The sequence below is a fragment of the Protobothrops mucrosquamatus genome, unplaced genomic scaffold (genome assembly GCF_001527695.2).
Source record: "Protobothrops mucrosquamatus isolate PMUCROS unplaced genomic scaffold, P.Mucros_1.0 scaffold227, whole genome shotgun sequence".
Classification (NCBI taxonomy): domain Eukaryota; kingdom Metazoa; phylum Chordata; class Lepidosauria; order Squamata; family Viperidae; genus Protobothrops; species Protobothrops mucrosquamatus.
In genome coordinates this window covers 424,722-448,665 of record NW_015386578.1, presented here as the reverse complement: position 1 = coordinate 448,665, position 23,944 = coordinate 424,722, and the positions used below count along the sequence as shown (strand labels likewise).

The 23,944-nt window shown below is 42.0% G+C and overlaps 2 protein-coding genes across 2 annotated transcripts in view; one reads left to right on the top strand and one right to left on the bottom strand.

Moving 5' to 3' along the window:
- Positions 1-2,508: 2,508 nt before the first annotated feature.
- Positions 2,509-19,112, bottom strand: RUNDC1 (RUN domain containing 1). The gene is made up of 5 exons (XM_015814192.1): positions 18,751-19,112; positions 13,588-13,746; positions 13,252-13,450; positions 11,768-11,878; positions 2,509-4,900 (listed from the first exon to the last, which is right to left on the bottom strand). Exons 1-5 carry the CDS (start codon positions 19,084-19,086, stop codon positions 4,029-4,031), a joined length of 1,677 nt encoding a protein of 558 aa, XP_015669678.1. The 5' UTR covers positions 19,087-19,112; the 3' UTR covers positions 2,509-4,028.
- A 974-nt stretch (positions 19,113-20,086) lies between these two features.
- The window catches only part of LOC107285921 (alanyl-tRNA editing protein Aarsd1-like), a 47,550-nt gene continuing 43,692 nt past the window's right edge, over positions 20,087-23,944 (top strand). The window contains 1 exon segment of the mRNA XM_015814191.1: positions 20,087-20,166. Coding sequence (XP_015669677.1) covers positions 20,159-20,166 — 8 coding nt within the window. The 5' untranslated portion in view covers positions 20,087-20,158.

The following is a 23,944-nucleotide window of genomic DNA, read 5'->3' as shown; positions in this document are numbered from 1 at the left end:
CGTCTTTTTTCTAAGATTGAAATTTACCTTTAGAAAATAATTAAGAAATCCAGGATCTAAGAGTAGTTTTGCAATTGTGTATTTAGCTTAGTATGTTTATTACCTAGTCTATCCACAAGTGATGATAGTAAACTCAGTAATTCCTCTGCCATTCTTTTCTCTCATACTTTGTGTGAACGTTATCATTCGAATTAAGCATTTAAAAGCGGAAAGTCAGATTTCGAGAGCAGCCAAATGTAGAATGACAATTGATTCCATTTGTTAATAATTTTTTTTAAAAAAAAACCCATGGTAATACAAACCAGCGTCAGGTAACTCAGGAGCTCATTTCCCCCCTTTTCATATTGTATGTTAAACCAAGGGAAGAGTTAGTGCAACGTAAATAGTACAATCAATTTAACATTTCCTAAACACTTTTGCCATAGAAAAAAGGCAACCCTAACCCTATTGGCTCAAAAACAATTTAGAAACTTGCTGAGCAGTGTTGGGGATAATAGCCTATCAGTCAGAGAAGGCTGAGCTAACATGATTATGCTTAGTAATTATTTTGTTTATTTTTGCCAAAACAAGACATTTTCATTGTTCTGGAATGATTCGCACTTAAGTCATTTCTGAAGTAAACTCAAGAATGATGTTTAAATGTTGGATATACCTTCTATGTTGAAATATATATACTGCTCAAAAAAATAAAAACGCAAACCCCTTCAGTTCCATGTTAAAATGTTCCCTTTATTTTTGTGAGCAGTATATTTAAGTATGCAAATCATTACAATTTGTATATTAAAAGTAAACCTTTTGCTTCAACAGTTTTTAGATAACCTTTATTGTCATTTTTTTACTGTGAGCACATTGGCATACATTGAAAATGAAATTTAGTTACTTGCTCTCAAAGTGTACACACGCATAACACAAGTTAAACATGCTATATACAATGTATGTATAAACCTACACCCTTACATATAAATAACATATAAATATTAATCACTGTCTATCTTGAATACATAATGGAAATTGGAAGCTTTAAAGTTCACAAGGTTAATACTGTATGGAACGAAAATGAATCTGGATGTTCTGATTTCGATACCATGAAGCCTCCTCCCAGAAGGTAACAAGGAAAACAGGTCGTGAAGAGGATGTGTAGTGTCCCAGACAATCTTGAGGACCCTGTTCAAGCAGTGTTTATATGCTGTCCTGGATGGAAGGGAGGGAACTGCCAATGATCTTTTCTGCCATTCTCACAACTCTCTGCACCACCTTCCTGTCTGAAGCAGTGATGCTTCCAAACCAGACTGTAATGCTGTATGACAGGATGCTCTCGATCGTCCCTCTGTAGAAAGTGATAAAAGTCAGGGGAAGGAAGATATATATTTCTCATTTGAAAATGTTCTTTTACACAACTTGTGCAAAATACTAGCTGAAAAAATACATATTGTATTTGTTGTACAGAGCATCTGAAGGATAACTTTGTGGATCGGCAATCTAACATCCATTTCCCATTTGTTTCCCTGTCTCTATTCAAATTGCTAAGGATTACTTAGCAATCTTTTCAACGAATCCTCTTATATAGCCAACAAAAAATTCCCTTATTTGAAATACTGGAAACCACTCAACTCTTTTTCACCCATGGCCCCCTTCTAATCTTTTTTTCTCCTGTGCATTTCTGTCCAGCTTCTATTATTGGATATGGGCATGGGGCAGAAACTGGTGTATTATTTGGTGTCAATAAGAAAATATTTGCACTTAAGCTTTTTTATGGTTTCATCAGCTCATGCCACGGCCACTCATTACATGCTTTTCACCTGTAGCCCTTTGCTCTGATTGAAAACTTCTTTAAAGACTACTATTATGTTGTTTTAAGGTCAGTAGAACACACCATTTTCATTTTTTTCTTGTTAACGTCACCCATGTTGACTAATAATTCAGAACTGTTCGAGACACTGAACCTTTTGAAGATATGTCACTGCCAAAGTTCTGATGAACAATTTTAGTTTTGTAACTACAACCATTTTCACAACTCCAGCAGTGAGTTTGTTGGTGATAGTCTTAAAACATGTTTTTTAAACAAAGGAAATACACTATAGTGCAACATATTGCATTTCTTCCCTGTCCCTAGAAAATCAAAGTAGGTTAAGCAGATCCTGCTGCAAAGGATACTGTCAGTTTCATGTCAAAAAATCTCCACAGAAACACGAATAATAATTTTGCTTGCTATATATCATTTTTCAATATTCTATTGGAAAGATGTATCCATTTATTTCATTCTTTGTGAAAGAGATCTTATCAACCTCAGAACTATATAGTTTCTCTATGTAGACTGAAAAAGTTACTTCACTTTTCCTAAGCCAAACATGTGTCCAGGAGCAGATTTTATGGCAGGCTTATCAGCCTAGAAAAACAATTAGAATCATAGAAGAATACTAGGCTACTGAGTCTAATCCCAATCCAGTATAGGAATTCAAATTAAAACAAATTAAAATAAATGGAACAAAAATAAGAATGAAAACTAAGGACACCAGACTGAATTTATTATCAGCAAAAGACATTTTCCCAATCAGTACCTTATTCCCACTGCAGTGAACGGGGATTAAAACAAATAATACAAATATTTTTAATTGAAGATACCCAAGGGTTTAGGGTAGAATTTTTAAAATGTGCCAATGGATGAACCACCAAAGGGCAGAAAACAGCACCTACGCTAAATAGGAGTTTCATACAGAGATATATCACAACAAAACTACAGTTTATCTAGCCAAAAAGTCAATGAGTCTCCTGTGCTTACCTTCTAGAGCAATAGAATGATCAGAATTAGCTTTGAGATTGCAGTTTGTCTTCATTCTTACACATACAGAAAGTCTTAAGAGACATTATACAGAATTACAACTGCTGCATATATGGAGACTAAAAGATTACTATTCACCTAAGGATAAGAGTGTCACAATCTGGAATGGATCTTCTTTAATCACTATTCACTGGAGAAACAATTCAAAAGAAGAACATTATAGCCAAGCCTTGTTGCTTTAAGAGATCTAATGGAAGAATCAATAGGTTCAGGTTCAAAGTTCTACAGTATGAATTTCCAAAACAGCAGCTTGATTGGTTGTGCAAAACCAAATCAAAGAAGGCTATTTTGTCTGCCATCAAGAAGACATCTAGCATCAAATTATTTGTTCTTTCAAGGAAGATGCTGATTTAAATGTTCAAGCTTAATAGCTTTTTCATTCTTGACTTCAAGCTAAGACTTTATGCTACACTGACAAATAATTAAGATCCCAAATTAAATTGTCCTACAAACAAGCATTATTGTCTCTCATTCTTTCCATCTAATTCACAAAATAATCTCTTAGCAGCTGAATGTATTGAATTTTTTGTTTTCATTACATTTGGTTGGATTCTAAGTAAATTGTGGTATTTACTTAACCGTATTTCCTTATCAACAAGCCAGCTGAAAATATTGAGCATATGTGGACCCGTAAGGATACAATGGATTCTATTTCCAAGCACAAAAAAGCTCAATTGGAAAAAAGAAACACAGTTCTCTGGAAGTAATTAGTTCTGCAGCATCAGTAGCAAAAAGTTTAAGGCCATTGGCACATAGAAAGTCCCTTCTTCAAATGTGAGAAGCCAGGCAGAATATTTAAAAGTTAAATTATACATGTAGGTATCAGTCTCCTATGCCTCAGGGAGAGAACACATAAACTGTGATGCAGCTAAAATATTAGCTATGTTTAAATATAACCTTGGTTCTATGGCAGGATAAACATAACATTCCCCTCCATATCTGTTTGCAAGTGAAATGCTCTCTACCACCGCTGTCAAATTTGTACATGCAACAGGTTTCTTAAAAAATCCTGCCAGTCAGGATCCTGATGCATCTCAGTGGAATCGCCAGTAGCAGCAGGAGACTACACTCAATTAACAACATTTCTTCCAGTAGGAACCTACCAATATGGCCTCCTGGACAGAACAACAAATGTATTCTTCCCACCAGCCAACCCCAGAACTGAAACAACCTCCACCTGCCAAGTCACTCAAAAGGCATCCCTAATATTTTTCAACTGCCGAACGGCCAAGTCCACAGGAAGGCTGAATTGTAGATTACTAAGGCGGCTAAGGAGATTAAGGGCTCCCTCAAAGCCTGTCTGGGCCATGTAACTCCAGGGTTGGTAGTGGACTTGGATCAAAGTTCCTGACTTACAGATAAGATTGAGCCATGAGACTAAACGCTGCTCATTGAGTGCCAGGCACACTAGTGCCTTCAGTTCTGAGTCTGCACTACGCTTGAATGGGTCATGTTCTGACAATACTGTGTGAATGGCTGACAGCAGGCTCTGCTTTGGGGTGGCAGGTACCCCACCCATCACTGGAAGGGCAAATGACTGAGAGAGTTTGCGAGCTGGTGATTCCACAAAGGCACGGCCATTTTTTGAACTGTAATACTTCACAAAGAGTTCCCATGGATGCATGGGCTGGGGGGAGGAGCCCAGCATAGGAAGCAAGCAGGCAATTGGAGCTAGAACCAAACTCATCCCAGGAGATGGAGTGTAGAGACCATGAGCCAGCAGATCCCGCACAGCAGTTGTCAGTTCTTTACGTACTGCCAGTGTTAGTTCATCACGTCCTCCCAAGGAAGTGTCCTGGATACCTGAATAGTTGATGATATGCTCCATCTCTCGCAACTGGTACTTTTGAGCAAGTTGCCTGACATGGGCCACAGCCATTTCTAGCTTGTTCACTAAAGGGGAATAGTCTCTGTCAGACTGGTTCCTCTGCCATAACTGATGAGGGATTTGACCTGTTGCACAACCAAACTGGCTCAAAGCAAAAATCTGCAGCATAGCAAGCATCCGACGCATGAGATGCAGCCCTGTTTCTCGCATCCTTTGGGCCTCCTCTGAGTTCACTGCAGAGAGAAAGTGAGTATTTTTAAACACAATTGCATATTCTTACATATTATAGTCTCATGTCACTGTCTGAGGAAAAGGACAGGAGGAGAAAGACTATAATGGTTGCAGTTACACATAGGGCTAACTTTGGCAACATTCTATATAGTTTTGGAGAAAGACCAGTACTTGAGAATGGGGTTAGTGGGTGCTGATACAGTAATATGGGTGATCATGAAAGAGGATAGTAATGTTGACCCATTCAACATGGGCAGATAATGAAAAGAAAACATGCTCATGTGGTTGCTCATATCTGAAGGCACAAACAGTAGAGCTGCTTCTTTCATCTCTGGGTGTTTTGCAGCATGCACATAATTTACTCCATATTTAATGAGCCTGGTATGTACAACCAAAAAGCAAGTACCATATATACTCCTGCAGCCATAGCATTTTTCTGTATGAGAAATCCCCCAAGGAATTTGGTTGTCTGATATTTAGGAATCTGGATGCCTTATAATGATGGGTCATTTGATGCCTGCGAACTGATTTTCAAGCACAAAAAAATAATATAAGCCAGTAGTAATATATCCCCACTAATGGGAGAGAAATCAAGGCTACAAATGGGCATCTAGAAAAAGCTCAGCTGAGGAGAACCAATTTCTACTCAGCTTTTTCTAAATAGTATAAACAAGATCTCAGTGGCTGAATAGAAGGGGTGTTGTCTTACCTGAACGCCTTTTCTCAGCATGACGATGGAGAATCCACCAATGGGTTTTGCTTGTCTTCTGCCCGTATAGACTAAGTCAGCCAATTTTGCCACGCCCCTCTCCCTGGGGCCACTCCCCCAGTCTCGACTGAGGTGCAGCTGTTGGCTATGGTTCAAGTGTGTTGGCTCGATCCTTTCCCATCACAGGACCTGACTGGCCCTAAGGGTGGGAGTGGATTCTCCATCGTCATGCTGAGAAAAGGCGTTCAGGTAAGACAATGCCCTTTCTGCAGCATGACGAGTGGAGAATCCACCAATGGGACATACCAAAGCCTCACTGTCCCTGTGGGTGGGAAGCCGTCTGGGCCTGTGTCTCACTCTCTGATACTACGCATTGGAGGACCCTCCTGCCAAATGAGGCCTCCGCCGATACGAACCTAACTTGTAGTGTCTTATAAAAGGGGAAGGCGACGCCCACGTCACCACCCTACATATTTCCTCAATTGGTGCCTGCTGATGTTGCAGCGCTGCGAGTGGAATGGGCAGTGACTTGTTTAGGAACTGAGAGCGATTGCCTTTGGTATGCTTCTGCTATGCAATTCCTGATCCATCTGCCGATTGTGGACGCTGTGACCCTTCGACCCTTAGAGTGCGAATGGAAGAATACAAACAGGGCCTCAGATTTGCAGACGGGTGCAGTCCGCTTTATGTATTGCCTTAAGGCCCTGCAAACGTCTAAGGTGTGCCATTTGCACTCCACTTCATGGGAGGGCTGAGGGCAAAAATCTGGTAGCACCACCTGTGTCCTGTGGAATAGAGAACTGACCTTGGGAATGAAGGAGAGGTCCAGGCGTAGGACTACCCTATCTGTGTGGAAAATGCAGAGATCTTCACTAACTGATAGTGCTGCCAACTCTGAAATGCGTCTAGCCGAGGTAACGGCCACCAGAAATGAGACCTTAAGTGTGAGGTACTGTAAGGTGCAGGTCCGGATTGGTTCGAATGGAGATGAGGTGATGGCCTGTAGGACTTTGGACAGATCCCAGGAGGGATATCTGTGGACCACGGGTGGTCTGTTATTTGTTATTCATGAAGGATCGCAGCACTGGATGTTTGGCCAGTGGTTCAGAGTTGCCATATGTGAGTATGGTGGACAGGGTGGCCACCTGTCTGCGAATTGTGTTGGGTGCTAAACCCCTCTTAAGTCCCTCCCACAGGTAATCTAAGACCCTTGGAATAGCAATCTTAAAAGGGTCTAGATGCTGCCTTGCGCATCAGCTGCAGTAATATCTCCATGTGGAGTCGTAAATTCTGTTAGTTGTAGGCCTTCTTGAGGCCTAGATCGTGTTAATGACGTCTGGAGAATAAGCCTTCCCTTCTAGGAGGCTGCGTTCAAGTGCCAAGCGGCTAGTTGGAGCCACTGTGGCTCTGGGTGTTGTAGAGCCCCCTGGCTGAGGGAGATTCGCTCGTGGGGAATCCTCCACGGAGGGGCTATAGAAAGACTGACGAGGTCGGCAAACCACGGCCGTCTTGGCCAGTGTGGCGCAATAAGTATCACCTCTGCTTTTTCCTGCAATATCTTTCTGATGGTTGCTTGCATCAGAGGAAGAGGGGGGAAGACATACAGCAGCCCCCTCGGCCAATGTCCCCGGAGCGCATCCACTCTCTCCACCCCTGGTGAAGGGAAGCGGGAGAAGAACCTTGGGAGCTGGGCATTCTTGGGACTGGCGAATAGGTCTAGCACTGGATGGCTGAACCTCTCTGATGCCTCCCTGAAGAGAGCCAGGTGCAGGCTCCACTCTGAGTGGTCTATTGTTACCCTGCTCAGGGAGTCCGCCTGCTGATTTGCTTCTCCTGATATGTGTTCGGCCCTGAGGGAGACTAGGTTGTTCTCGGCCCAACTTCCCAGCGACTGGGCCTCAGTCATGAGGGATCTGGATCGTGTGCTCCCGTCGGTTGACATGGGCCTTTGCTGCCATGTTGTCCGTGAGAACTAGGATGTGCTGATCCGCCACTGAGTTGTGGAAGTGGCGAAGGGCCAGGTGTATGGCTCTGAGCTCTAACCAGTTTATGTTGTGTTTCAGATCCTCTTTGGACCATTGGCCCTGTGCCAGTTGTGATTGCAGGTGTGTTCCCCAGCCGAATAGGCTGGCATCCATGGTCAGAATGACTCGGGTGGGTTCCTTGAACATGTGTCCCTTTCCCACCGCTGGGGACCACCATTGGAGCAACTTCAGGACCCCTGGTGGCATCCTTACCCTCCGGTTGGAGGAGCTGGTTCCTATTTTCTCAAATGGGAGCAGGAACCATTGTAGGTTTCTGGAGTGTAGTCGTGCCCAGGGCACGATTGCTAAGCATGAGATATCTTTCCCAGCAGATGGGAGAGTGTGGCCAGTGTGGTGGCCCGTTTCCTTTGAATCTGACTGACCAGCACTCGAATACTATTTCGACGCTCTTGAGAGAGGTAGACCTCGCACTTTAGTGTGTCTATCACAGCTCCCAGATGAAGAAGACGGGTTGACGGAACCGTCTGACTCTTTTGGAAGTTTACTGAGAACCCGTGGTCCTGAAGGGTTCTTAGGGTCAGTGTCAGATCTGACTGTGCCGCTTGAATGATGAGGATTGGATGAGGATGTCATCCAGGTAACACTGGATGTGTACGGAGATGGTTCGTAAATGTGCGGTGAGTGTCGTCAGTACTTTTGTCAATGCTCTGGGGGCTGAAGAAAATCCAAAGGGTAGGGCCCTGTATTGAAAATGCTGGCCTGCATGGCAGAACCTGAGAAACTTTCAGTGCTCCGGAAGTATGGGGATGTGAAGGTAAGCCTCTGTCAGATCTATGGAAGCCAGGAGGTCTCCCCTTCTGATACCTGCTAATACTGACTGAAGAGTCTACATTTTGAACTTTCTGTATGCCAGGTGGTTGTTCAGACTTTTTAGGTCTAGAATTGCTCTCCATCCTCCCGAACTCTTTGGGACTACAAATAAGATGGAGTAGAATCCCTGTCCCTGTTGTCCCATCTGCACCGGGTTCTATAGCCTGGATGGTGCTGGATGGCATCCTTGATGAGGCTCCTTTTGGTCGGATCCTTGGGTGATGGGCAAGGGACGAAGTGGTTCGGGGGTTTGGAGGTGAATTCCAGTGAAAGACCGAATCTGACAGTATTTAGGACCCAAAGGTCCATGGTGGTGGCCTGCCATCTGTGTGCGAAGAGAGCCAGCCTGCCACCAATGGGGGAGCCCTCCCCGTCACTTGGATTTGCAAAAGGGGCGGGCCCCCGCTCCTCGAAAGGGCCGCTTCAACTGGAATTGCTGTCTAAATCTGTCCCTGTTCCCGGCTCTGTCGCCCTGTCGATCTGATCTGGGCTGATAGGGACGGGAAAAATAAGTAGGCTCTGGGCCTGCTTCTGATCGGAAAGGCTGTCTGCGAGGGTAGGAGGAGACTCTCCTCTCCGTCCTCGAGAGGTGGGCCAGGACCTTGCATTTGTCCTTGTTTTTTATCAGGTATGGGTTGAGGGTCTCACCAAAGAGTAGGCCCCCCTTGTAAGGTGCAGCCGCCAACCGCCACTTTGCCTTGATGTCGGCTCGCCACTGTCTGAGCCACAGTAATCTGCGTGCTGCGGTGTTGGATGCTATTGCCCTGGCAGAGTAGTTTGCGGCATGTAATGATGAATCTGCCATGAATTCTGCTGCTGCCACTAACCTCCTTAAGTCATGGTGGGTTCTCTCCTCCTCTGGGGAGATCCTGGCCTGGAGTTGGCGCAGCCAGAGCAACAAAGTCCTAGCGAAAAAGGAGTTAGAGATGGCTGCCTTGATCACCCACGCTGAGGCCTGGTGTGTCTTGTGGAAGGTGAGTTCCACCTTCTTGTCCTCTGACTTCAGGGCCTCCGCCGCATCCCCGGATACCGTGGATGGTGAAAAAAGAGCTGCTAGAGGCTCATCTACTGCTGGGACCTCTATTACCTCTGATAAAGCCGGATCTATGTTGAACAGCTTCTTGTCTGTCCTCCCCATTGGAGAGAAAGACCCCGGTGCCCCCAAATTATTCTGAATTGTATCAAAGAGGAGAGGGGGGCAGGGGATATATTGCTGTGTGTAGGTGGGCTGCAAAAACACCCTGCTGTTTGTGTTTTGACATGTTGAGGGTCCCTCTTGGGGGAGCCTTGGCCTCTTAACCTTTGCGGTACTGCTGGCCTTGAGGTGCAGGGATTTGAATAGAGTCGGATTGAAGAGGCCTACGAATGGTGGAGGATCTGGGGATATATATCATCATCCTCTGACAGCCCCTGATCCATTTGCTCATAATCCCTCGTGGGGGACTTCCTGCTTCTAGAGGAACGAGATGGAGAAATTGATCCCTGGTATGCTGAGGCTTCTTCTTGGGAAAAGTAGGATCAACCTCCTGAAGCCACAGACCCGGCTCTGGACCTATGATGCCTTGAAGAGGCCATGGCCTGAGCGACGGCCTGAGATATCAGGGATTGTAAGTGTTCTGATGATAGGGTTCCCTGATTGTCTGAGGGCGAAGCCCTGCTGCTGCTGAATGTGTGTCGGGTGCCCCTGGGCTCTCAGGCCCCTCGCTTAGGGGTGATCTCTCTGCCTGGTCTGCGTCAGCCTCTGTTTCCAGAGGTTCCCGACTAGGCTGCAGCCGGCCAAATATTTCCTCCTCTGTGTAAGCAGGTGGGACTAGACCGTCTCCTGCTGTGTTTTGCCTCTTTTTGGCTCTAGAGAATTATTTTTCCAGACTCTGGTGACGGCGTTTGGCCTCCTTATCAGCTGCCTTGAAGGATCTTTTGCCAGATATTGCCTTGGCCCTGATCCTGCCTGCTGCTTCCTGGTTGGAGGATCTTGGCCTCTTACATCCAGAAGGACTAACGGAGGAGTCCTGCACTGCCTGAGCAGCGTTGGTGTCTGCCATTGGCACAAGAGATATCTCAGCGCTGAGACTGAGAAGAATCTCCTGGTAGGAGGCTCGTCAATGGGCCGGCCTAGGCCAGAGAACAATCTGGTAATGACTGGAAATAGTCCTGGTGGCAATGCCAATTAATGGTACAGACACCCGCTGTGCTCCCGTTCCAGCCTCTGTTGTGTTGCTGGCAGCGGTATATCACCTTTGAAGATACCTCCCGCACATACTTGTTAGGCAGACAATTCGTCCTCTCTCTCCTTCTCTTTCTCTTCTTTTTTTTTAAACGTGGTAGGTGACTATGGGCTGGGCTGTGAGTGACTAAGTAGGATCGAGGAATGGCCTTAATTTGCAGGAGGCACTGTAGGTGAAGAGGGGCGACACGCGCTTTCCTGCCTTCCCCCCCACTGTTCAACCTCTCCGGCCCTATTCTCTCTGTTAACCTTGGGGAAAGAGGAAATTTAGGATTCCTTGCCTAGTGCTGGTTTGAGCCAGCAGCGGCTTACCGGCGTCTTGCTTTGGGGGGTCTGAGCGGGGGCTGGCAGCTGAATGCCGAAGACTTGAGCAGTTTGAAAAGTGCAGCTTGAAGGCACGGTTTGAAATGGCGGCCGCAAATTTATTCTGTTAATTGCGGCCGCTCCGCCTCTACGGCTGGGGTGCTGAGCACTCGTATTAGGCGGACCAGCTGTTGCCGTGGGCTGGGACTGTCTGCCTTCTGTTCAGGAATAGGATTCGTGCCTCCGCTCCAGAGGCCACGCGGAGCCAAAATGGCCCTCCGCAGATCAGCTGGGCTTCGAGAAAGCCTCACAGAGTCGCTCCGCTCGGCTGGAACAGTTGCGAGCAACGACTGTTCGTTTTACTCCCCCCCCCCGCCTTAGAAAGGGTAGAAATGGAAATTTTAAGAGTTTTAAATACAACCTGATCTTTAGATCCAAGGTGTGTGTCCTGTCGGGCGAAAGACTAAGTCGAGACTGGGGGAGTGGCCCCAAGGAGAGGGGCGTGGCAAAATTGGCTGACTTAGTCTATACGAGAAGACAAGCAAAACCCATTGGTGGATTCTCCACTCGTCATGCTGGAGAAAAATAAGAATTGGAGCAGATGAGCCAGTGATAGAAAGGTTCTGTAACTCTAGTTCCTTTCACCAACCTATTCCAAACTGCCATATCCCATTCCGATAACAAGCAAAAGTCCTCCATTTTTTTTATTCAACCAGCCTTTTTAACGATGATATGGAAACAATTTACTTGCTTGGATGGATGATTGATGGATACCCACCTCGGCTGCTTCTGTGATGTTGCTGCATGTTTGGGTTGCAGGTGCCACTTCCAGTTTGTCCGCTTGAACAGTCACAATATCCATCCTCTGGTTTGCTAGGACTACCTTCTTCTGCAAGAAAGAAAAAGATTTTGACCAACCTTTATAAAACCAAGAGCTCAGCTTTAGTTCACATCATATATCCAGTGAACCAAAGGCCCAGCTTCATCCCAGTAATAATACTTCTTTTTCAGCTATCTTTATATAGAGAAAGACTAATAGTAGTAATGCATTATTTCTATATTCTCTGCTTTCACATTCCGTGCAATCATTTGAGGATATCTCTGTTCAGTACAAGCCTTTGTAAAGAAGCATTATCGCAATTTCTAGATAGAAAATCTGGAGTTGGCATGTAGTAATTATATAATAAAAGTTGAATGGTCATCAGAATCTTTGTTAAAAACAGATAAATATAAAGAACTCTGTGGCAATATAGTGATTAACACTGCCACTCACTTGATTTCTGAGAGAGACCACATGTCACTATAAATTTATTAATATTAATTTGTTTATTAAAATTTCTAAGCTACCAATTATGATGCTGGCTTTGTCTACTGGTTTTAGGCACGAGGCTAGACACTGGGTGACTATGAGTTTTAATCCCGCCTTAGGCATGAAAGTCAGCTTGATGACTTTGGGCCAGTATCTCTCAGCACAGCTCACCTCACAGTATAGTTGTTGTGGAGAAAATAGAAGGAAGAAGGAGTATTAGATATGTTCGCTGTTTTGAATTGTTTATAAAAATGATAAAGATGGGATATAAATTAAATAAATACTATATAGAAATATAAAATGACTCATAAAATAGAAAAAGAATGTCAGAAGAAACCTCTACTACAGAAAGAATGCGGTACTGAAAGCGAGTATCACACTGGATGAGGAAGTGAGTATATCCTTGTTACTGTGATGGCCAAAGTTACTAAATCCTGCAGGGGTTTGTAACTGAAACCATTCTAAGTATCAGTAATGATTAACTTTTCTTCCTAGACAACAACAACTCACATTCATGGACCTTGTTTATAAACAACCACCAGAAATAACCATTCAACAAGCCACATAGATTAAGTAGACTTATAACAAATTCTGGTATGATCAGGTTCTCCTTGTCTTTTCAGACAACATCACTGTAAACCTAAGAAAGCTGATGCCATAATCAATTCAAGTTTCATAGAAATTGTTTATTTTTCCTGCAAGACAAAACCATCCCATTGAAAAACATTAAACAGGACTTTCTCCTGTCTCCTTTTCCTGCTAATTTCAGTAAGAACAACAAAATATGATGCTTATTAGTTTCTCAAGCTGAAGTAAATATTTATATTAATTTGGTATCACACGTCAATACAAAACTTCCAGTTATTCAATGCATTCCATGTTCCCTTTCAGATCTGGTTCCTAGTCGACTCTATGGATTGTACCCAGGATGCAAGATATTCATATTTTCTCACCCTGGATGAAATTGATAAACATTTCAAGGTCCCGGATCTGGGTTTTCAACTGATCTACAAGCTGTTCCTTTACACGTGCTGGGTTGATGATTTGTGCCACCGCAGCATCCACCTGCTGACGCAACTCTTCTGGGGATAGCAAGGCAATGTCCTCACTCAAGTTCATGTCCAATTTCTTGATTAGTTCCTCAATAATCACCTGTGAAGCACAGTATGAGTAAATCAGGAGTTAAATCTCTCTCCTCCCAAAATGATTAAAAATTAAATGGTTCAGTTAAAGGTGTCCCTTCATAGGCAAATGAAAATTATGGCTGACTATATACCAATGAGTCTTACCTGCTGTCTCTCCATGACCATAGACTGAGGCAGTGCATCATAGCTACCCTCCTGGTAGGCAAATGTTTCCAAGTCATCCAACTGTGCTTTGAGCTGCAGAATAAGTTCTCGTTGCTTCTCCTTTCTAGCTTCTAGCTGTTCTTGCTTCTCATATTCATTCTGAAATAAAGAAAAAAAGGTCAATATTGTATCTCTGTGTAAACTGGAGTACAGTAATTGTAGGAGGAGGGCTGTGTTAGTCAATGGGAGCAAAAAAATTAAGAGGAATCTAGTAGCACCTTTTCTGATTAAAAATTGTATTAAAAGACATTAGCTTTCAGGGGCTAATCACCCTGAAATTCAATTAATCAATGCAGAGTGGCTATAAAAGGAGTTACAACTTCCAAAAGCCTGTTTTTTCATATAATTGTTAATCAGAAAAGGTGCTATCAGTTTCCTACTGACTTTAAGAGTAAAATTAGAATAAAGTTCTTAAAGAACCATGTGTGCATTTCAGACCAAACTGCTATCTCTTGCTGCATAAAACTGTCAATTTTGAATTGAAATTGCAACATTCCTTTGGAGCATCTGTCTTCCAGCTCTTACTTCTGTTCACAAATCCATTAGTTTCTAGATAATCCATTGTGATTATGTGTTACATCATTGGAAAGATGCAGGGAAAAGATGCCCTACAGCTAAAACCTAGAAAATCTCCTGACAGCTACTTTATATGCCTTTCTAATTAAACAGCTTATAAAAAGTATAAGGAGATGCAGAATACAGCAGACACTTGTTAGGTAAACAAAGTCATTTACAGATTTGTTTAACACAACAGTTAGTCCTCAATTTATGACTACAACTGGGACTGGAATCTCAATTGTTGAGCAAAGTAGTCATTAAGTGAGACGCCCATACGACTGTTTCATTCAATGACCACAATCTTGGCAATCCCCAGTTGCAGTTGTTAAGTGTTCTGCAAAGTTGTTAAACAGATGGAGCAAAAGAACTGCCTGTAGATGGATTTTCTGCTTGTTTCCCCATTGATTTTCTATGTAAGCCAGCAAAGAAGATTGCAAATGGTGATCACCTGGTAAGTGTGAAGAGGTTGCCAAGTGCCCATATGTGATTATGTAACCCTGGAAGGGGGTATGTGCAGTGCAAAGTTTTATGATGGCTGGAAGTGTTTTACAGATCATAAAGTACCGTATATACTCGAGTATAAGCCGAGTTTTTCAGCCCATTTTTGGGGCTGAAAAATGCCCCCCTCGGCTTATACTCGAGTCAGTGNCGCCAGGCAAGCAGGCGCAGCGCAGCGCCAGGGGAGGGGGAGCAAGCGGCGAGCCGTAGCCAAGCGCGAGGGGGAATGCCAGAAGCCTCGCGCGAAGGGGGGAGGCCTGGCGACGCTGCGCCCTGCCTGGCGCTCACTGACAGGGCCGGGGGGGCCGAGGCGGCCAGGGAGGAACAGCCAAAATGCCCCCTCGGCTTATGCGCGGGTCACCAATTTTTCCCAGTTCTCTGTGGGAAAATCGGTCCCTCGGCTTATACTCGGGTCGACTTATACTCGAGTATATACGGTACTCTTTCTGAGGCCATCATAACTTTGAACAGTCCTTAAACAACTGGTCATAAGTCAAGGACTACCTGTAATGATTTTTTAAAAAAATAATATGGTACAAGAACCTTAGAAGATTTTCAAGATCTTGGAAAAGTTTCAGACACACATTTTATGATTTGATCACAGCTCTCACTTTGGGGGCTTTTTTGAGTGTTTTGACATCTGAAGTGAAAACTAACATATTGAGATTATTAGAATAGTCAAAATTAGATTCTATTATCTCTAAGGACTTGAAATGGTCACCTAACATTAGAACCATTATTAAAAAGGCACAGCAAAGAATGTTCTTCCTGTGCCAACTCAGGTTGAAAAATAGTTTTTAACCCAGAGCTGTAACCCTATTAAATACCACAGTATACTGCAACATTGAACTGCAATATTAGGGGCAGCGCAATGGTGAATAGAATGTGAAGGATGTGTGTATATAATGTATGTTCTTATCCATTACTTATGTGCAGTGTGCCCTGTGGACAGCACTTAATTTTGTTGTGAGTTACACAATGACAATAAAGATATTCCATTCCATTCCATTCCATTGCATTGCTCAGACTGTCCAAGGAGCTGCTGAATCAGATACAGTTCTACAGAGGAATTAATCAGTTTGTCATTTGTACTCCAATAACTGTCTGATTTGGCAAAGCAACCAAACAGGACAGGTACAGACTTCAACAAATAGTTAGGACTGCAGAAAAAACAATCGCAACCTGCCTGCCTTCCATTGAGGACCTGTATATTACACAAATCAAAAGGAGGGCTGAGAAAATATATCTGTTTCAACTTCTCCCCTCAGGATGCCACTATAGAGCCTTGCACGCCAAAACAACCAGACATATAGTTTTTCCCCCCGTGCCATCACTCTGCTGAACATTTAATTCCCACAGCACTGTCTCACTTCTCATTTTTCCTTATCTTCTCATCTTTCTTACTATCTTCTCCTATTGGTTTCTTATGATTTATCAATTGTTGTTTGAAACTTATGATTAATGACTGTAACTATAATTTATTACCTATGACCTATTACTTGCTGTTTACATGTACACTGTGAGCTTACACACCAGAGACAAATTCCTTGTGTGTCCAATCACACTTGGCCAATAAAGAATTCTATTCTATTCTAGTCAAAATTAAGCTAGGATTTTGTATGCTTCACCAATGTCCAATGTTAATAAATATTTCAGTATTCCCAAATTCTTTGAGAATTGGAAATACTTTTGATATAATTATAAATAACATACAATATATATTCCATATATTCTTAGTTTATTACATTTGAAATCAAATGTTCAGGCTTGGGTTGCAGTCATAAACATTCTTACCAGGTCTCATTAAAACAATGAATTTTGGCTCTAAATCATGATGAATAGCCTTACATTTTATATTTCTATGTTTTTATTATTATTGTTATAGAGTAGCATATACAAGAAGCAACAAGGAATCTATAGGAAGAGTAAGTGTTTTAAAACAGGGATCCCCAACCTTTCTGGGTTGGTGGCACGGTGGGAAAGGGAGGGGTAGGCACTTTTATGCGTGCCTGCACACACATCCAAATATGGCTGCGTGCACGTGCATGCGAATGGGGCTACGAGTATGCACGCTCTGCAAATGTGGCTGCTAGCGCTGCAGCGAGGCTAGTGCAGGAGCGAGGCTCGCAGCGAGGCTAGCATGGACGCAAGTGGCATGCGCACTGGCCAGCCACTCACAAGGCCTGGTGGCCAAGAGGCCATGGCCTGGTAGTGGGCCCCAGCCCATAGGTTGGGGATCTATGCTGGACAATATAGGTAATCCTCATGTAACGACCAGTTGCTTAACAACTGTTCAAAGTTACAATAACCTCCAAAAGGCTACTCATGACCTGTCCTCAAAGTTATGACTGCTACACACAAACACATTAACACATACACACACACAACAGTCACATGATTGCATTTTGGGTACTTGGCAACCAGCTAGCATTTATGACCAGTTGTAGTGTCCTGTGGTCACATGACCACAATTTGTGATCTTTTTTTGCTGTTTTTTTGCAAAACAATGCCCATTTGGGAGAATGAATTTGCTTAACTACTGCTTAATGACGGTGGTGAATTTATGATGGTTTAAGACCATCATAAAACAGTAATAAAATTGAGCCATGCCACATGGTAACCTGCGTCAAACCACAACAACTTATGATCAAAATTCCAGACTCAATTGTTTCCATTAATAAGGACTACATGTATTCATTGCTGTGGCCTCACAGTTGCTAGACAAAATTTGCAATATTTTGGGTAACAATAACTTCATGGTATATCAGAAAAAAATTAATGTGCTGTTTAACATCTCTACCTAGGAACTCTTTTATGAGGGATCTAATTAAATCCCCATATAAATTACAGTATAGGTAGTCCTTACTAAGTGACAATTGGCAATGGCAACTTGGTCATTAAGCAAAGCAATCACTATGTAAAACCACAATTGTGCTTATAAACTTCCTCTACCTTTCCTTAGCTTTATGCTGTGAAAATTTTAAAGGTGAGGATTAGCCATAAAATTACTTTTTCATCATCATAATTGTGAATAGTCTATTGTAAGAACTACATGTACGGAACAACATGTCCCGCATTATCATGTGGGAGTCAGACAGGTAGACGTGTTCAAAGTACAGAAGTTTTTGGTATCCACTGTCAGTGACTACCAACAACAATATATCAAATTTAGTTAGAGCAATTGTTCTGTGATAGCAGTAACTTGTTAGAGATTAGCAGAAATTAGTTGACATGATACTGAAGACTCCAAGCTTTATGCTGCCTTGGTTATATGAATATTATTTATATCTTTCTGCTCCTTGATCATACATCAATTAAATGTCATATAATATAAAAATGCTTGAAAATTTTGTAATTCAATATGTTCCCCAAAATCTGCTTATTTACTAATCACAAAGTTATAAAAACAAACTGGACTAATACATCTTCAAGTAATAATTCTGAAAAGAGAAAGTCTAATTATAAGTCTGTTGGCACAATTAATTTGGTCTTATTTTCAGTGATTAATATTGTCAGAAATTTAGATGAAGTGGAAAACTCCAAGTGTGGCTTTATAAATATAAAATTTCATGTCTCAACTGTATTGGAACACACCCATCAGGAAAAGCAGAATAAGCCCAAATCTATGTTGTCTTTTGACAGCCAATTGATTTTAGGAAGATCATAATAACTATCTCTTCTCCTCTACTGTTGATTTCAATAGCTTGACTGAAACAGATTGTTCCTGAAAGACTAGAGTAGTTGCATCCTTAACTACGGTAGTTTTTCTTAATGTGGGACTGGAAATCTACTTCGTGGTTTTAAATATCAACATCAAAACTTTTAAGTAATTGAAATATTTTCTACTGGTGGGTAAATTTCACAATGCACAGAGCCAAGCTCCAGGAAATCTTTGTAGCAGCTTAATATTCAACTATCTCAGATGGCTCCGGATTTACATCTATCATATATAAAGTAAATCAGATTTATTAGGCAATGAAATTATCTAATGTATCCTTGAAAGATCACAGTGAAGGGTTATATCAATGACCTCCAGCTCCTGCTCACCTTGGCGTCACTACCCACACCGTCCACCGCCGCCGCGGCAAAGCCGAGGCCGGAACCCGGGCAGCCGCGGAAAGCGAATTCTTCAAGCTCACGGAGGAGACGCTGTTGCTGTCCTGGCCCGGCACGCGCCACTTGCCGGAGCCGGAACTGGACTTGTGCGAAGTGCGAAGCCAAAGCTAGGAGCGCCGAGTGAAGGCGGCGGCGTTCCGCCCTAAGTGCCCGCGGAGATCCTGGTTCGGTTTCTATTTCCTCCCCTACTTCTTCCTCTCCAGCCTGGACCTCGGCTACCGCGCCCACCGGTGCCCAGCGCTCCCCAGGACTCGCCACAGTCTCCATTGCCGCCGCTAACTACTAAAATGTCAACGGGGAACCGGGCCGGCAAAATGAAACGTCATTTCCGGTCCTGTGAGACGCGACAGAGAAAATCGTCATGCGGAAGTAGATGTGGCCTTCGGTTCTTTTTAACACGCGCAGAGCGTACAGTGGCGTCATGTCTGCGTTCTTATGTTGTACGTTCCATGATTGACTAGAGGGGGCGAGGTTATTTAAATCAGTTTTCTGGATTTGCACGACACTTTTAAATATAAGTTAAGCAAGAGGTTTGAGTTCGCACAACACGTTTGATTAAACAATTTGATTAAACCAAAGTTTAATTTATTTAAGTTCTAAAACTTAAGCGGCTCAGTTTGAAATCTGAACGCCGAGTAGAAAAGAAAAGAGCAGAGCTATTTTAGTAAAAAGGATACATACTTCAGCTGAGATTAACTAGAATTTTCTTAAGTACATAATATATAATACTGATTATTTCGAAGGAAGGGAGTGGCCTTATATACCGAGAATTAAAAGTTATGCTGCAATTATATCATGTATAGAATTCAGACCAATTATACTTGCAGAACAATCTGACACTTATTTGGAAATTTCTTTTTCAAAGAAGCTTTCTTCAAGCATATTTAAAATGTTAGAAGTTGCAACTTGATGTGTTTCTATAATGAAATGAAGAATTAATTTACTGAGCAGAAATCTTGAACGTAATGCCTTTAAGCAAACGTGCCTTATCTTGAAAACAAATGTACACCGGTCCTCAAAAGTTTCTGCCAAAATATGAAAAATAACTACTCTTAAATTAGCGTATTAAAACTGACTTACCCAAGGAAGTTTTTGTTTCAACTGAACTATAAGGATCAAAGTGACTACACTACCTACTTAAAATAGATACATGGCACCCATGATATATTGTGGAATGTGTCAGGACATTTCTGGAAACGAGAGCTGGGCAGCAACCACTGGGGCGGGGAAGCTTCTGAATTTAGCTCCGCCTGGCCCAAGGGGATCAAATGAGCCTGTCTGTCTGACAGGGCAGGGAAGCTGAGGGACAGAGATCATACGGTAGTAAACGGCAGCCATCATGGCAAGGTGAGTGCTTGTGGTTTGGTGACAGCTTTCCGATAGGAATTGTTCTGTCTTTCAGAGGATCTGACTTCTGGAATCCCCTCAAAATAGAATAAAAATGCTTGGGCAGGAAGCCTACTTCCTCACTTCTCTAATATTCACTGTATTAAAATATATTTGTGCCAGCACCTGTAAACATTCAACTGATTAAAGCTTTTCAATTACATTACATTGTGTGATCCTCTTAGTATCCTCTTCCAAACTGAGTAGACAGAAATAACTCTGATATGTTACAGAATAGCAAGCAGATCTCTCTGTTCAATTATCGATTCAATCTAACATTCCTGTCAGAATAATTTGGGGTTCCAACTCAAACAGGCTGCGCTAGAATAAATAAAAAGGAGATACAGGCAGGTGTGAGAAAAGAAATATTTATTCCTAAAAGTAAAACAGTTTGCATTTAGGGACAAACTGCAGAAAAATGAGGTACAGTTACAGATTTTTGTAGGGGGAACTTGTCTGAGGTGTCAGGTGCTGATTCTAGGGGCGTATGTGCATGTGTGTGTAGATATGTTTTTCTTGTGAATATGCAGTTCCTCTGGGAGACAGAATTTAATTAACTCTGTGCTTGCAGACATCCTTTGATATGTGGATTAGGTCTGGGTAATTTATGTGGGGGTTTGCTAATTTTAGTTGATTAACTTAGTTCAGCTTGACTGTCAATTATTTAGTGGAGACACTGATTCTCAGACCATTGTGGATTCGGTTAATATTTTAAGGGAAGATGGAAACAGTATAAGGAATAAAATATATTTGGATATAAAATTTCTCACAATTGTCCCCTTGTACGCATACACACATATATATGTATATATATGCACACTAGTAATGGGTGTAGTTTATAACCATACCTTTTGTCTATTTGTAACATTATAAGGGAAACATCTTTAGGAAGAGGGGTTCATTAATTAACATTGTTAGAAAAAAAGCAATTATGTAAAGCTTCAAACTATGCAATCCTATATTTTATGGACTGAGAAATCCATAAGGAAAGGGGAGGAAAATAATTTGAAAGGGTCAGTACCAGGCCAATTATCCCAACAAGTGATAACCCTCACAATCTACCATGCCCAGTCTTCCTCAAGTTTTTCCTGGAGTTTCACTTGATGGGGATTCATTTAAGGTCTTGTTTTGCCAATATGCATTGTGGATACATGGTACATTAATAATAATTGCATCTATTAGAACATGCCAATAATTACAAGCATACAAATGAATATCCATTTTTTCCTACTTGTTCCATGAGTTCCAGTATAAATAAACCCAATCAATTTTATTGTTATTCTGTAATGACAGTCTGGTTGATTGGTCTTGGCACTGTGGTGATCAGCAGAAAGAGATTCAGTAGAACATCAAGCAGGCAGTTTGGTTGATGAAGGCTAACCAAGTCTGATGCTGTTTAATTTTCAGTAACTTGGAGAACTCTTCCTGAAGTGACGGCAGTTTCTCCTATTGAAGTCTACTGAATCAAAAGACAATTGTTAGCAATATTGTGGGGGAGCCAGGGTTCCATTAACACTCACCATACATCTATACCCACTAGTGAGTGCGCCTGTGCATACGCATCCTCACTTGTGCAAATGGCAGATGCTTGTGCACACCGCTCGCACAAATGGAGCTGTGCGCGTTTGCCAGCTGCTTGTGTGAACTATCCCCTTCTGCCCCACCGGTCTGCAAAGCGAGAAACAGGGAACTCTGGATTAGGCAATAACAGTTGGGAAAGCAAAAATATGCCTTTTTCCTATGGCTAAGAGAAAATGACTTGCCCAAAGTCATTCAGTCCACTTTCATGGCTAAGATAGGACTTGAACTCACATTCTTCTACTTTCTAGCTTGATGCCTTCACCATTGGACCAAATTGGCGCTCATCACAAATTTGTTTACCTTCTTTTCCTTGGCTTTATGAGAAAAGAAAACAAGTTTAGCACATATTTAGCAACAACTATCTCCTCTTTGTAGTTCCAAATGCATTATTAAGGATTCATCAATTAAAATGCAAAAATCACTTAAATTTTGCTACACAACATATGTTAGCTTCAGATCTTCTGAATTAATTTCTTAAACTTTCTTATTATTGACCATACACATTATAAGCCAGTGATGGTGAACCTTTTAGAGACTGAGTGCCCAAATTACAACCCAAAACCCACATTTATCACAAAGTGCCAACGTGGCAATTTAACCTGAATACTGAGGTTTTAGTTTAGAAAAAATAACTCATACATTAACATCTTTTGTCTTAAAAGAAAAACACAATAACAGAGCTTTCAATGATACACAACTTTTTACTGAAAGATAAAAGTTTGCATTTGGCATGCTTTTGAACAATTAATGTGATTTTTACTGTTGTATGCATGCTGATAATTTGTTTAATCTTGGCTCACACTTTGTAAGTTTGAGAGCAATGCATGCAGCACTCAGGTCATCTGTTAGTCTGTTTCTGGTGTCAGATTTGATATAATTCAAAGGCACATGGAGCTTGCGGTCCGCCAGATCTCCGTTGGGATAAAAAAATGTTTCAGCACCTATGGAGTGCTTCCAAACGCAGGGATTGGCTACGTTTAGAAGCGCTCTATAGGAGCTAAAAGACTTTATCCCAATGGAGATCTGGCAGAGGCTGCAAGCTCTTTGGCTAAGTTTTCACAGGAAAAAGCCATTTCTCAAGCCCCTTAGCGAAAACATGTCTCCAGAGCGAGCACACCTCACTCTTCTTTAGAGCAATCCTGTGAAAACAAGCCTCCAGATTGAGCATGCTTGTTCAAGGTTTTGCCTAGGAAGGGGCTTGAGGAATGGCTTTTTCCTGTGAAAACCTAGCCAAAGAGCAAGGCTCGCGTGCCCAAAGAGAGGGCTCTGAGTGCCCCCTCTGGTACGTATGCCATAGGTTCCCCACCACTGGTATAAGCTTTCCCTTGCTTTTTCTTCTAGATTACTCTTTTTTCAAGTCCCCTTTCTACATATAATTACAAATCATTAACTTTCTTACAAGCAAAGCATATATATTTATAAAAATATAAACATGGCAGCTATGCCTATCCATGCATGCCACTCATCTCTTATAGTGCAATTTACAAATATAAAGGCAGAATGAGGCTAGTATTCCTTTTAATATACTTTGCAAAGGAGTTGGGAAACAAGCTTTTGCTGGGTTGTGGGTTTGCAATTTCTTCCTCTTAATTAGCATATGGACTGGCCTTGCAGCATTGATAAACATATTTGACTAAAACATTCTAGTTTCAGTTTGACTGTCAATTTTCTAATGAGACACTGATTCTCAGACCAATTTGGATTTTGTTAATATTTTAAGGGTAGATGGAAACAGTATAAAGAATAAAATATATTTGGATGTAAAACTTCTCACAGTTCCTTTTTCAGGAAAAAAAGAGCTAGTTTCTCTGTCCTCAATTAAGTCCAGGAGTCTATACCAAAAGGGAAAAGATCTAATATGGTGCCATTTAGAGTACAGGCAAGAATGTGTGTGTGAATGCCTGTGTACACAACAGGCAACAAAAAAAAAATCTATTCTCTTGATTCATACAATATAGTAAATCACAGCACTTAAAACTCTCTTCATTAAATGCCATGTATTTTGTGTTTGTACAAGTATATGCGTGTGCATGCCTTATAGATTTAAACTCCAGGGCAAACTGTATACACACATATTATATTATATTATTATAATGATAATAATCATATAAAAGGAAAAGGAGATGGAGAAAGAAAATGAAAAGATAAAACCTAGGCA

Coding starts and splice junctions, on each gene's coding strand:
- RUNDC1 (XM_015814192.1), bottom strand. CDS start 19,086: ATGGAGACTGTGGCGAGTCCTGGGGAGCGCTGGGCACCGGTGGGCGCG. Junction 13,747..18,750: donor GTGTGGGTAGTGACGCCAAG/GTGAGCAGGAGC, acceptor TCTTTATTTCAG/AATGAATATGAGAAGCAAGA. Junction 13,451..13,587: donor TGGTCATGGAGAGACAGCAG/GTAAGACTCATT, acceptor TGTGCTTCACAG/GTGATTATTGAGGAACTAAT.